General features: G+C 43.5%; 1 protein-coding gene across 1 annotated transcript; it reads right to left on the bottom strand.

Moving 5' to 3' along the window:
* Positions 1-305: 305 nt before the first annotated feature.
* On the bottom strand, positions 306-12,488 carry stk17al (serine/threonine kinase 17a like). The gene is made up of 7 exons (XM_051387452.1): positions 12,136-12,488; positions 8,287-8,499; positions 4,475-4,619; positions 3,481-3,607; positions 3,313-3,361; positions 2,833-3,012; positions 306-2,118 (listed from the first exon to the last, which is right to left on the bottom strand). The coding sequence occupies exons 1-7, from the start codon at positions 12,246-12,248 to the stop codon at positions 1,827-1,829; spliced, it is 1,119 nt and encodes a 372-aa protein (XP_051243412.1). The 5' UTR covers positions 12,249-12,488; the 3' UTR covers positions 306-1,826.
* Positions 12,489-12,954: the final 466 nt, after the last annotated feature.

The raw sequence follows: 12,954 nt of genomic DNA, 5'->3' as shown, positions 1-12,954 counted from the left end.
CAATCTGCAATCTCACCACTAGATGTCACTGTATTTGTGTTATAGTTTAGCGCGTTAACATGCTAACATTTGCTTATTAGCACTAAACGAAGTACAGGAGGGCCTGATGGGAATGTCTGTAGTTTTGCAGATATTCAAGTCTGAATTTGGTTGAAACTAATCTAGAATCATAGTTTTTCACTCTTGTACTTTGGAGAGAAAATTAGAAAATGATAAGTTAACTTCCTGGAAAATAAAATAATGCAGCTAAATGTTAAATTTCAATGCTATTGTTGCTAAAAAAGAATCACAATCACACAGACGAGTTATACAAAATGCTCATGTATTTTTCTTCGTTACATTTTGCAATGCATGCCATCAACATTTATTAATTTTAACATAACGTCCACAAGGACAAGTGCAAACCTGCCTGATATTGATGAGCAGAAAACAAACAGTAATAAGTAAAAGTTAACGTACAAAATAAGACATGATATAATGATGTTAACATTCATACAATGGTAAAAAAAAACAAAAACACATCAATTATCTTTTCAGATTGATCTTAATACTAACTCACAATATACATTTCAGTACTTTAAGAAATTGTTCCCAGTTTCTCTGCTCCCAAGCATCTGAAGGCAAACATCACATATTTATACAAATCTGGGCCCTTCAGTTGACCATGACATTGTTCATCTACTACAATACTAAAGCAAAACTGAATTGTTGCTTTCAACCCCTGCCATTCCCTCTTTCCAAGACTGATGTTTCCACAATATTTGAAGAGCACGAAACCTAGTGGCAAACTCGCAGTTAAGTACAAAAAAAAACCCTTGTGCAACTTGTGCAATAGCCAACAAAACAAAACAAACAGTACAGTAAAACTGTAATATTAACACAGAAGTGAGGTTGAAAATGTGGCACTTTGTGAAAAAAAAGGTAATGTGACCAAAACAGTGGGTGGTGGAAAATGGTTAACATGTACAGTACATTGTGCGAGAGCTAACTGTGCTTGATGAGCCTTTGGTTTCTTACTATTACATGGAAGTCCAATGAACCAAATTAAAAAGTGCTTAAGATTGTCCTTAAAAAATAACAAAGCTACTATTTCCATCTTAAACTCAGGCATTGATGTGGCTTTGAATATTTAAGGGGTGAAGTGGTATAACAAAACACACATAAATAAACATATAAACCAGTGGAACAGTTAACGTCTGGCTTCAGCGTAGGTGCTGTCTTTTTGCTTTAATTCTTTTGTTAAGCAAAACCATCTGTCAAAACCCTTTACTTCCTTCAACAAAACCCATCACAGAAGGTATGTCTGGGTCAGCTGAAGCATAACTTGTTTTCATGAGAGCACACAGTGAGTGAAGTCATTTCCCAAGGAAGCGAGAGGCTGCCTCTCCTCTGAAACCCAGTTCAAAAGGCTAATTGGGTAAAAAGAGAAGCCAGTGTGCGTGCAGGGGTGAACTAGCCACAGTGTTAAGCGGAGCCTGGTTCAGTTCTGTCACTTTTAAGGCAGCAGTGCAGTCCTGCGACAAAGTCCTCGTGTGTGTCTTCTCCCACTTCTTTTTCCTGCGTCTTCATTCCTCTGACATTCCTTCCGTGAAATCATAAATCAGCACGGAGTGGCATGTACTTGTCACACAAATGTGGAGGTATCAAATAACACACAGCCCAGCTCACAGACATCACAGCAGTAGAAGCAGCCAGCAGCAGGCATACAGCATCCGTATAGCATGGCCCTGAGTCAAAAGACCAAGAAGCTGCAGGCTCACTGGCTTTCAGCGTCTGCTCAGTGGAGTTTGAATTCGTTGAGTCTCTCTCCACCTGTGAAATGTCATTCAGCACATCAGCTCCTGCTGTATCTCAGGTCGCGTGGGAAAGGGGGACTCGCTGAAGGAGAAGGCGGCACGGCCCGTCTTCAGCTCACCCTGGCCCGGGCACATGAGGTACGACCCAATCAAGTCAAGCTCAGGGGAGGGAGCCGGGCTCTCAGGCTCCGACTCCGACTGGCTCATCTCCGGCTCGTCCAAAGAGGAGGCCGACCTAGCGTGGAGGTGCGGGTGGGAGTGGGGATGGGGGAGCGAGTTCAGCCAGGGGTGGTTGAGGCTTTCGTCTGCTGTGGCTCTCTTCCTGTACACACAAACACAATAACACTGTGGATGAGTGGAAATTCCCGAAGAGTTTACATAACCGATGGATTGCCTGGATCTACAGATGCACTCAATCCGCTCTCTCGCAGACATCGGCCATATTACTTTTCAACATTTGGTTTGGAAAACCACAAAAATATAAAAGCACTTCTCAAGATTTTTCCCCTCCGTCTCTCACCGATTACTCAAACACTGAGGAATCTTCCACTTTTTTCCAACGCCACCAGTAATCTGCTGCAATTAAACAATACTGACTGGAGATTATGGCTCTGGATGTGAGTAGCTGCTGCTACTTTTCCTCAACAAATTGTGGTGCCAAATTATGGGCTCAGTGTTGGAGTTTTAACTATTGAATTGAATATTGGGTTTTTTTGACATGGTGAAATTGATGCATCAGTGTTTGATGTACTGTCAAAACCAACGATACTGGCCTAAAAATGCTCTCTTTTTTTTTTTTTAAATATGACTCAAGCTTACAACCACTACTTACAAAAAAGGAAATTAATTCTTGCTTAAATGACGCAAATCTTATTACCACATACACTCATTTCGACGTATGCGGATGTACTTCCGTGCCAGTGTGAACCTGACTCACATCCTTGGTGTGCAAATCAGCTCAAAGTGATGCTGATGGAAGTTTTTTCGTTTAAACCATAATCAGAACATCTGATCACATCTTTACACATCTACTCACCTGGGGTTTTTAACCAACAAGGACTTGATGAAATCAACAGCCAGGGAGGAGATCCCCTCGAACGTGTCCTGCGAGTAGTCTATGTTGACTTGAGAGGTGTTGAGGAATGTCTCCTGGTTGTTTTCACCCACGAATGGAGACTGGCCCGTCAGCATGACGTAGGTCAGGACCCCGATACTCCTGGCAGAGAGGGAGGAAGAAAGGGAAAGAGGTTATGAGGCGAGCTATTATCTTACAGAATCTGTTTTGTGACACACTTTAAGCACAACAGATTTGGCTGTCTTCCACTGTGGTTAGTCGTTAACTGAATGCAAGTATAAAATAAAGATAATCTTGCGGTCAAAGGTCGAGACTATCTTTTGCACATTGTGGAGGTGATGTCACTGCCCTGAATGTGTCTTCATTCTCAGAAGTAAAGCACAGACTAAATGAGTTCTGCATGGCACCCACTAAAATGGATGGAAATAGTCTCAAACTTACCACATGTCTGATGCAGTGCTAATGGGTTCATAGTTCAGGATCTCTGGTGCTGCAACAGAAACACATAGCCCCAATTTGTCACGATAAATGGCACTCAATTACACAAACATATACAAACTCAAAGACACAGGTGATTCTGGGTATTAGAGGGCTGAAAGCAAGACTCACCCACATACTCTGGGGTACCCACGATCTCCCTGACTTCTGTGATGTTGTCCATGCGTCTGGACAAGCCAAAGTCCACAATACGAATTTCCCCCAGAGGTCTGGCACTGGTCAGCAAGATATTCTGGGGCTGGTGAGGACACACACTCAGATTAGACAGAGGTACATTACATAATGACTAATGATTGTTCAAGACGCTCAAGGTCTGACATCTGAGGTCATTAATTAGATGTCAACGTGAATGAGTCAAAGCATTTGAGGTAAATGGTACCAAGAGGATTTGGGGTCTAGTTCGTCAGTCAGCATCTAGCTGCTCCTCTGAGATCATCCTCTAAAACCATTAGATGAGACTGTAAACAGGTAGGAAATCTCTGCCAGCCAGTGGGATCATGGTTTGTGTGTGCAAATATTGTAGCGTACGTACAATTGTGCTTAATCCTTGGTCAGACTGGCCTAATGCCAGAGTTGGACTGAACCTCTGACATAAACACAAGAGGAGAAGACAGGCCAAGGCCAAGGCCAAGGCCAACTATCAGGCCTGGGCCAAAAGTCTCTCAAACAAAAAGAGTGACTGAAGACTGCATGAGATTCTCCTCCTGTTAATACATCTCTCTATGTTAATATATACCAAAATGTTTTAGAATGTGATGTGTTTGGACGGATCATTTAATCTAGAACACATGCATTTTTTAAGTCACTTTTTCCCTTTTAAAAGAATCATAAAACATGTGTAATGAGAAACCAGATACTTTGTTAATTTGGGAGGTGCTTAGGTAGAAAAGAAAATCTCAGTGAAGACTGCCTTGTGACCTCAGGTCACATGTAAAGAAAACATGATAGTTCAGTCAGGTTGCTTTACGGACTGATTCCTAGTGGGAACAGGGTCGTGACACACTGAATGAGTTGTGGTTGCATAACAGAAATCATACCTCCCTCAGTCTGCCACTCAAGGGAATAGACTGTCCTATATTGTCATATTATCTTTCGGTGTACTTACTTTCAGATCCAGGTGCACCACATTGTTCCGATGCAGGAAGGCCACTCCAGTCAGGATCTGCTTGGCCAGCCGGATCACATCTTTCTCTGTGAAGGCCGTGCCGTCATCGGTAACACATTGGTCGAAGATTTCGCCACCGGCAGCGCTGAAAGGAAAGCACAGGAAGGAAAACTGAGAAAACAAAACAAGGATAAGATGAGAAGAAAGGAACTGTGCATGGATAGCCACCCAGTGGAGTTTAGTTTGGCTTACTTTCATTTTTGATTATTCATTTTAACTTTTCAAAACAAATTGCGCCTTAAACTGTACAAATACGCCCTTCCTCTCAGTTCTGAATCAGACATGTTGACAATAGCAAATTCCAACCCATCCCATTAGTACAATTTTAGTGAACAAACCCAAAGTCATTTCCATTTTCTGTAGAATTACATAACACCACGTCTCCTCATTAGTGTACTTTGGCTTGAAGGCATGAGTCCATCCACATCTACACACTGCATGCGTGTCCAACTTGAATCAATATCATTTAAGGCACCCCGCCTCTGCATGTCCATTCCCCTTCCCGGGAATATTACAAGAGAGATAAGAATGGCGGTATCAGCCTACCGCAGGTTCAGATAAGGGCTTACACAGCCTGATATACTGCAGTTAACTTACTAAATCAAAACAGGGCAAACAGAAGCAAAAGCTGGCCAACTAATCAGAGTCTAAACATTTCTTTCAAGTAAAAAAAGATTTAAAAAGTAGCCAGAGAATGTGGCAGGAGAGGGGAGGAGTGTCAGGCTGGTAACTAGATACTGTATGAGCCACAGTTTTTTTTTTTTTTGCTCGTTTGCTCAAAACAACTTACGTGTAAGGGATTATCCTTTTTTGGAATTTAGTAATTAGACATCTCAATGGTGACTTCTCACATTTTTGTGGAAGGAATAGTCAGATTCCTGCCTGGTCTTGCCGCGCTTGTGTAACAACATTAAGTGAAGTGGAGACATGGTGGATTTACGATGGATGCTACATCAGTCAGATCAATGCCTGAAGCTGACAGTTCACCCAAAAAACTAAAGCCATGTGTAGGGGATTTAGATGGTGCACATGTTTTTTATCTTCAGAGGAAAACTGTGACCAAGCCCTGGGCACGACTGTTACATAACCAGCACCATCCAATCCCCTGTTAGCCTCCTAACCCTGCACTCTTTACTATCCTCAGCTGTGAAAATAACACCCATGTTTTGGGGAATTTTGAGGATATCCGTCATAGGTCCATATAATCTTTTCTTTTTTTGCTCCCAGCACCAACTACTTGACCTGCCACCTACCCCACTTGTTACAAACAGGCTCTGGTGGTACTGTTTTCATTTGGGAGAGGAAATGAAAGACATATGAGCGTGGTTTGACGAATGCTTTTATTGTTGAAAACTGCAATAGAAAACCCCTCATGCCTCTTATTATGTTGGTGTGAACTTGAATCTGTCAACTTAACATGAATTTGACCTATTATTTTACCTGTCTGAATAATTAAAGGCTTGACATGACAAAGTATTTCAATAGCTTCATTAAGCTGTCAGCAGAATACCTCAAAGGATTTCAAATGTGATAAAGGCCATCTTGTTTAAATTCAACAGACTGCACACATTCTGGCCAAGCACTTAGGAATGATCTGATAGACTTCCCTGAAGTCTAAATATTGTCTCCACGCTCTCCCTCCTTCCAAGAGAGTTAATGTACACACTGCTTCAGTGTGTAGGAGACATCCTCCCCTGCATCAAGCTGCAAGACAAAACCCACTGCAGCCAACAGGAGAGCAAGGAGAAGCTCAACAACCGTTGGAAGACAAGAGCCGAGAACAGATGATCTCTCTCCATGTTTCCACGCGTCTAACCTGTCTGTTGGCTGAATTGTCTGATCAGCACTTGTACTCTGTAGTCCAATTGAAGTCCACCTTTTCAGAATACACTTTTGTACAAGTAGAAAAGTAGGAAATAAAGACTGCTTCCTGGAAAATGCCTCACGGAGACTGTTTTGGCTCCTGTGCACAAAACAAGTTTCAGAGCTCAGAGGTGATGCACATTAATTTTTTATCAAAGTGACCATCTCGCAAACTAGTCATTATTCTGGGGTTTTCTAGCGTACTGACGCACGCTGGAGTTACACTTTAAAAGATGATTAGGATTCAACTTCTCGCTTCTGTTTCTCTGACATTACCAAGGATGTGGTTGTGGCTACGAGAAGTGTGTGTGTGCGTGTGACAACACTACCAGCGTGGTGGTGTGCTACTTTTGGGAGCCTTGCTTGCTGCTTACATTTAAACCCACAGGAAATGGAAAATGGTTCGCAATTCTTCAAACTCATGCTGAGGTCAGAGAGACTGAAGATGCAGCTTTTAGCACTGCGAGTGCTCCTGCAGCTCTTTAGGACAAATGTACAGTCCAAGAGGAAATAGCTCACTAATGTGTTGACATTAAAAAACCAAGCTAAAATAATGCTAAAATATTATGCATGTGCAGGCTGCTTGATTTTATGCTCAAAGACTTGCCGGAGCAGCTCCATTTGGCAGCCGAAGAGGAACTGTGGACCAGTGCCGAATGACCTCCTGCTATGTTTTCTCTGCAGGCATGCAGGGGTGAACTGTGGTGCTACTTCCCCTTTCACACTTCAGTCAGAGGTCAATCACAGCCCCCCCTACAGAGTGGCCTTTGTTCTGTGGAGGCATTCCATGTCTGGAATGGGGATGACTAGCGAGGACTGAGCAGGAGAGCAGCGAGCAGTTCAGGAACAGGGTCAGGGGAACGTGGTTCAAGCGTAATTGCCCAGTGTTATCTCCCTGTAATGAGGCGAGCGAGGTAATTAAGATGCTAAGTGTCCTTTCCAAATCCTAATTAGAGGCTGTCATTAGAGCAGTCAGACACTTACTGGATACGCATCATGTCATTTAACACCCAACCACAGCAGACCAGGGCCAGACAGACGCGGTGACTTTGCTGGGTCACTGAACGAGCAGCTTGACTCAGCTGCTCACCAGTTCACCTGCATGTTGATAGGCAACAAACTGTCTAGCGTACTGGTCTAACTGACTCATTTGTAGCTTGCCGTTGTTATTTTCACACAGTGAAAATGGTGCAGTTCTGCCACATTGGTATTTAAAGTGACAGTTCCTGACAGCGATTCAGCATAACAAGAAACTGAGGTGTTGAGGCTACGAGACGAGCGACTAACCACACACAAAGAGAGAGAGAGAGATAATTTCCATTTAAGGCAGAGCTCATGTAACAATAGTGCAAGGCGTCGCATTTCACACGTGCATATGTTGGTTTTTTCTGAATTGAAAAAGACTTGTGTGACATGCTACCCTCAGCAACAGCCAGTAAGGTTTTTTTTTTTTCACAGATCAGACAGACATATAGAAACTGACAGATGAGAACACCAAAGCAGTGACATTCCCATCATGCAAAACACAGGATGTTGCTTGACGTGTGCATAAGACTTGTTGCTTATTCTCTAGAAGCCAGTTTGCTGTCCTCAAATCCCTCAGACATTCTGCTTGAGAAAAACTCCAGTCATGTAAAGTTTTTAGTGAGTGATGATTAAAGGATTTCCATCTCCCTAATGATTGAGAGTTTAATCATTTCATTCCAGTTTTCCTGGCATGGCTCAAACACTGTCAAGTGAGGAAAGTTTAAAAGGCCATTTAGATTACCACCATCACTTTCTTCTGACATCACTTGGCTGTGCAATGGTGTATGCATAAAGGTTTGAGTGTCTGTAGAACCTTTGAAGACCTTTGTGTTATTTGTATAATATCTACAGTATTGTCTTACCACTCCAGAACGAGGATGATTTCGGTGTTGGTTTCGTAGACCTCGTGCAGTGCCACCACATAGGGGTTTGCCTTGGCTGACTCCAGCACGGCGATCTCGTTTAAGATGTCCATGCGGCAGTCCTTGCCCCTCCGTCGCTTTCGCAAGAACTTGGCAGCATACTGCTTCCTTGTTGCCTTCTCAATGCACTTTTTTACCACCGCAAACTTTCCCCTAGGACACAAAGAGGGAAGAGAGCGAGAGAGAGTGATTAGTGAGGAGACAGAATAATCATAACCACATTACTGGCTTTTCAAATACATTTGGTCAGACATGGTTCTGTTCTGTTTCCAAGTAGCCAACTGGACCACTGGATTAAATTTAGGTCATTCAAACTGCAGCAAATGAAAGGCTAAAATTACTGGACATAGTCATGACAGTTAAACTGCTATGAGGTGAAACCTAGATTACAGTGCAAGACGGTTGGGAAAACCCGCCAGCCAGCCACGAGTGCACTGTGGGTGAGGTTGAAGTACAGCTCAGAGATAAGAAGGCTTAAGTGGGCATCATTTGAAAATAAAGCCAACTGCTATTGACCACAGATATGCTTAGCTGAGGAAAGCGTCACTAGACATTCGGTAGAGATTTCCCCCTTCTTTCTCCTCCTTTTCCTCTAGCCTTCAGGAGAGCCTGACAGGAGGCAGATAAGGCTGACAGTTTTGGCAAGAGCTGCCGAATAGTGGGCAGGGACCTGATAATGCAAAGGCCACTTTGAGAAAGAGCAAGAGAAAGAGATGCAGCAGATTGTCACTTGTAACGTGAGATTAAAAAACATCCACTTTTACAACCTCATCACTGCTATTCATTTTGCTGCATATATATTGATGAATTCATAAGAGGTGTTAAGGGTCAGACGTGGGTGCGGGCAGGATGTCCGATGTGTGCAGAATTGCCTCTCTGTGTCAAGGCGACCACAATCTCCAGCCGACCCTCCCAGGCCGATAATGAGGCCTTGTTCACTTCCCTTTCTTCACAGCTGACAGCAGCAGGGACAAATGGAATTGTGTTGACACCTCCGCCCAGACCCTCGGCCAGAGCCTGCTTCTTCTTTGACAAATTGTACAAAAGCTGACCAGTCAACTAACACAGCGGCCCCGAGAGCTGGACCACCCACCTGACCGTGGTTGGGGAGGCCAGGCAGGGGGTCACTGCTGTTACAGTCAGGTTGGAGCCTAAGCAGCAAGCTTAAATGGACGCTATAACCTCAACATCTATATCCAACTAAAATCTTAATGTTTCAGTGAGCTACACAATACAGATTGGATTAGAAAAAGTGACCACAGGATGTGAAAAGATGACTGTGAACTGGGCAGAATCTAAACGAGGTGGCCAAGTCAGCATGGTGCCAGTCATTTTCCCACACAGCGTTGCTCCAAGCCCACTGTGCTGCGGACCAAAAACAGCAACTGTTCTGGCCAGAGCCTGGCTCTGTTTTGGCTACCACCCCAGCTGCTGTGAGGCCTGTTTCTTCTCTTTTGCCGTTTCACAGTCTTGCAGAATGGTGACGACTCATTGTTCAGAGTGAAAAGGCAAAACCCGTCAGAGCCTTTTCCTCCTTAATTAGCCAAGTTCAGAGCAGCTCACTATGGGCTGGGAACTACATAAGGGGAGAAAAGGAATGACCGGTGGCCACAGAAAAGAGCAACAGGAGGTCTTTTCATCTGCCTGACAACAGGTCAGAGGTTACTAAACATGGCCATCTTCCAGCCGGCTACGTTCACACTCTGCCATGTTACTATAGACAGATGCACACAACTTCCTGCTACATAACATCACTGCTTTAACGCAATACTTTTACGCATGCAGTCTGCTTCCTTTTTTGCAATAAAACACTCAACCAGACACTGACTTACGCTAATGAGTGCTTTCTCAAACATTCTGCCTGGATCCACAAACACAATTATGCAGATGAAACGGCTCATTTTCAGGGTTATCCTCAGTAGAAACTAGTCCGTCTAAACTGTCTGAAACTAGTCTGTTATCAATCAGAAACTTGCCTGTGACACAGAAAACTAATTTCTCTCCAGCACTGGAGATGGTGATAATTTGATTGAGAAATTGGTTTCCTGTGGAGTCTGTGTTTTTGTCTCCCTCAGCGGGGCACTGACTCATGTCTGAAGAGCTATGAGAAATGACAGCCCTCACAGCTCTCATTTGCCTGGTTCACAGACAGACTGACAACATGAGTTCCTCTTCCTGTTTTCGAGTTGGCCACAACATATGTTTGTGCACAGGTCTGCAGGGGACCACAACTCACAATGCAATGCTTGACGGTGATAAGAAGGTTATGAAAATGAGGCCAATGAGCCTTATTGCGCCTTTAAACTTCAAGGGAGTTGAAAGAAGCTTTTGGTGGAAGAATTCAGCTCAAGCACCGACAAATTCTAATATGGTCAACATCCCTCCTAATGTACAGACTATATAACTGATCTGCTGGCATGCAGCATTACGTACATTCCTTCACTTAATGGGATTATGAGGCCTGATCTCAGGATGTTGTTGGGTCGAACTCATGGGAAGAGGGCGGAAAGAGGATGTATGGTTGAGGTATGAGGGTGAGAGAAGGGAGAGGGGGTGTTTAGAGGCTGCTGTGGCCTACTCTTCATAGGTAGCCTCAAGCCAACCCTACAGGTCCTGGCTGCTGTCCCAGGATGTCCCAGGGTGGCTGACAAGGAAAACTGGCTGTTACCAACTGAATCTTTATTTAGTCTGTCCCATCACACTCTGCACAGAAGCAAACCTAAAGATTGCTGTTATAGTGACAGATGCAGAATTGGCACATACGGCAATCAAACAGCTGTCGAGTTAAGTGAAACCCAAGAAGTCAACTGCAGCTCCTTGTGTTAATTCGAAATGCTTTATGAGAAAAGTCATTATCGTCTGGCACACTGGGGAATCCCCACTTAAATGCCACTGGAATGTGCACTTCTGTATCTGGGATCCACATATCAGTGAGTGTGACCCACAAATGCATTTGGCTGAAGAGAGAGAGAGAGAGAGAGAGAGAGAGGAAACAGTGACAGTAGATGCCATATTTCATGCTGCATCTCCTGGGAAAGAGGTATGACAAAGGAGAACAGGCCCTAAGGCTATACACCACATAGGTTCTAATTTATGTTAAAAATATATACAAAATGTCTAAAAAAGCCGTAGGGGTCACTTTGTGTTTTCATATACTGTCCTCTCATTAGCCTGGCTATTTATTTTGTCACTGTAATAAAGTGACAGGTTAAAAATAGGACTCCAAACTAACACTTAAGTTCAGCTATGGCATTAGGAGGAAGTTTACATTTTCACCACCACATACACTAGGATTTCCTAGACCACACAAGTGAGCATCAACTGAAGCAGCTACACAGGTTTCAAAACCCCAAAGCAAAAAGTCATGCTTTCACCTCAGATGGCAGACACATAAACGGTGTTTGTGGAAGGGCAAACTTAGGTTTAAGTCCTCCTCTTCATCTCACAAAACGTTGTTGCCCCAGCATTTTCACAAAACGCATTGCTTTCTACCTAATCTTTCCAACAACGTCCACCGAAGACGCACCAAACCGCATTACCATTACGCGTGCCAAAGCGCGTCTCCATCTGCGCCATCCCTCTGGGACGGAATGCGGGATTGGAAACGTTCAATTAACACGCTTCCCATTTACACGTGCAAATCTAATGTGATTAGCAGATTTACATGAGATTATCGAGACATTGCTGCAAATTCCATTATGCCAGCACACGAACAAAGTCAGCGCACAGATTGTTTTTTTTTTTTTTTTTTTTTATCAGCGTTGCAGGAAACCATTCAAACCAACTCACCTGCCCAGCTCTTTGCCGGCCAAGTCGTAATTTGCTGTGAAAGGGTCGGCACTTATCCTCGTGTGGATCGTTGTCAGCATTCCGTTTTTGCTCATCATCGCTGAATCTGGCATTGAAGTCGTATTTGAAGTGAAACAGTCTTCCTCCACCAAAAATAAATACAACAGAGGCGATTTTCTGATGCGCTCAAGTAAAAACTTGCATGATAAAAGGGTCGACTAGAGGGAACAGCTGTCGTGTCAAACTACGGGGAGATAATCCAGAAAGCGCGTCCCAAACAAGAGGGTGATGCCCTGCGGGAGTGCGACAGAGTCGGTGCGGTAAATTAGTTTGAGTGCTACTACACATTCCTGACAATAAACTCCTGTGCAGGGCCGGCCCCCTGTGCGCTGACGTACAGCAGTGGAAGCCAATGGATTGGCTGAAGAGGAGGGACCCGAGGTGCAAGCCAGCTGGGAAGTGGTGCGTTTTGAAGTGACAGGAGCTGCAGGTACACAAACACAAACAAAGACTTGTATCATCAGTTTCATGTTATTAGTTCTTATGAAGAGAAAATGATAATGATTCAACATGAACCAACTGCCTTTCTTATACACACACACACACACACACACACGAAACACACTGTGCACTTCACCCCCCTTGTAATTTACAGCAGTCTTATTATGCACTATATCAGTTTAAATTAACATTTATTTAGGTAAAGTCTAAAAAAAATAAAGTAATTAAAGAGTTGAAATTTCTTTGCTGAGTCTAATTAATAAGACACTTAAATGGTTGAGTTTACTTCTAATTAAACATAAAGGCAAAACAAAAGTG

Source organism: Dicentrarchus labrax, unplaced genomic scaffold (genome assembly GCF_905237075.1).
Source record: "Dicentrarchus labrax unplaced genomic scaffold, dlabrax2021, whole genome shotgun sequence".
Taxonomy (NCBI): domain Eukaryota; kingdom Metazoa; phylum Chordata; class Actinopteri; family Moronidae; genus Dicentrarchus; species Dicentrarchus labrax.
This window is presented reverse-complemented; position numbering and strand designations above follow the sequence as displayed.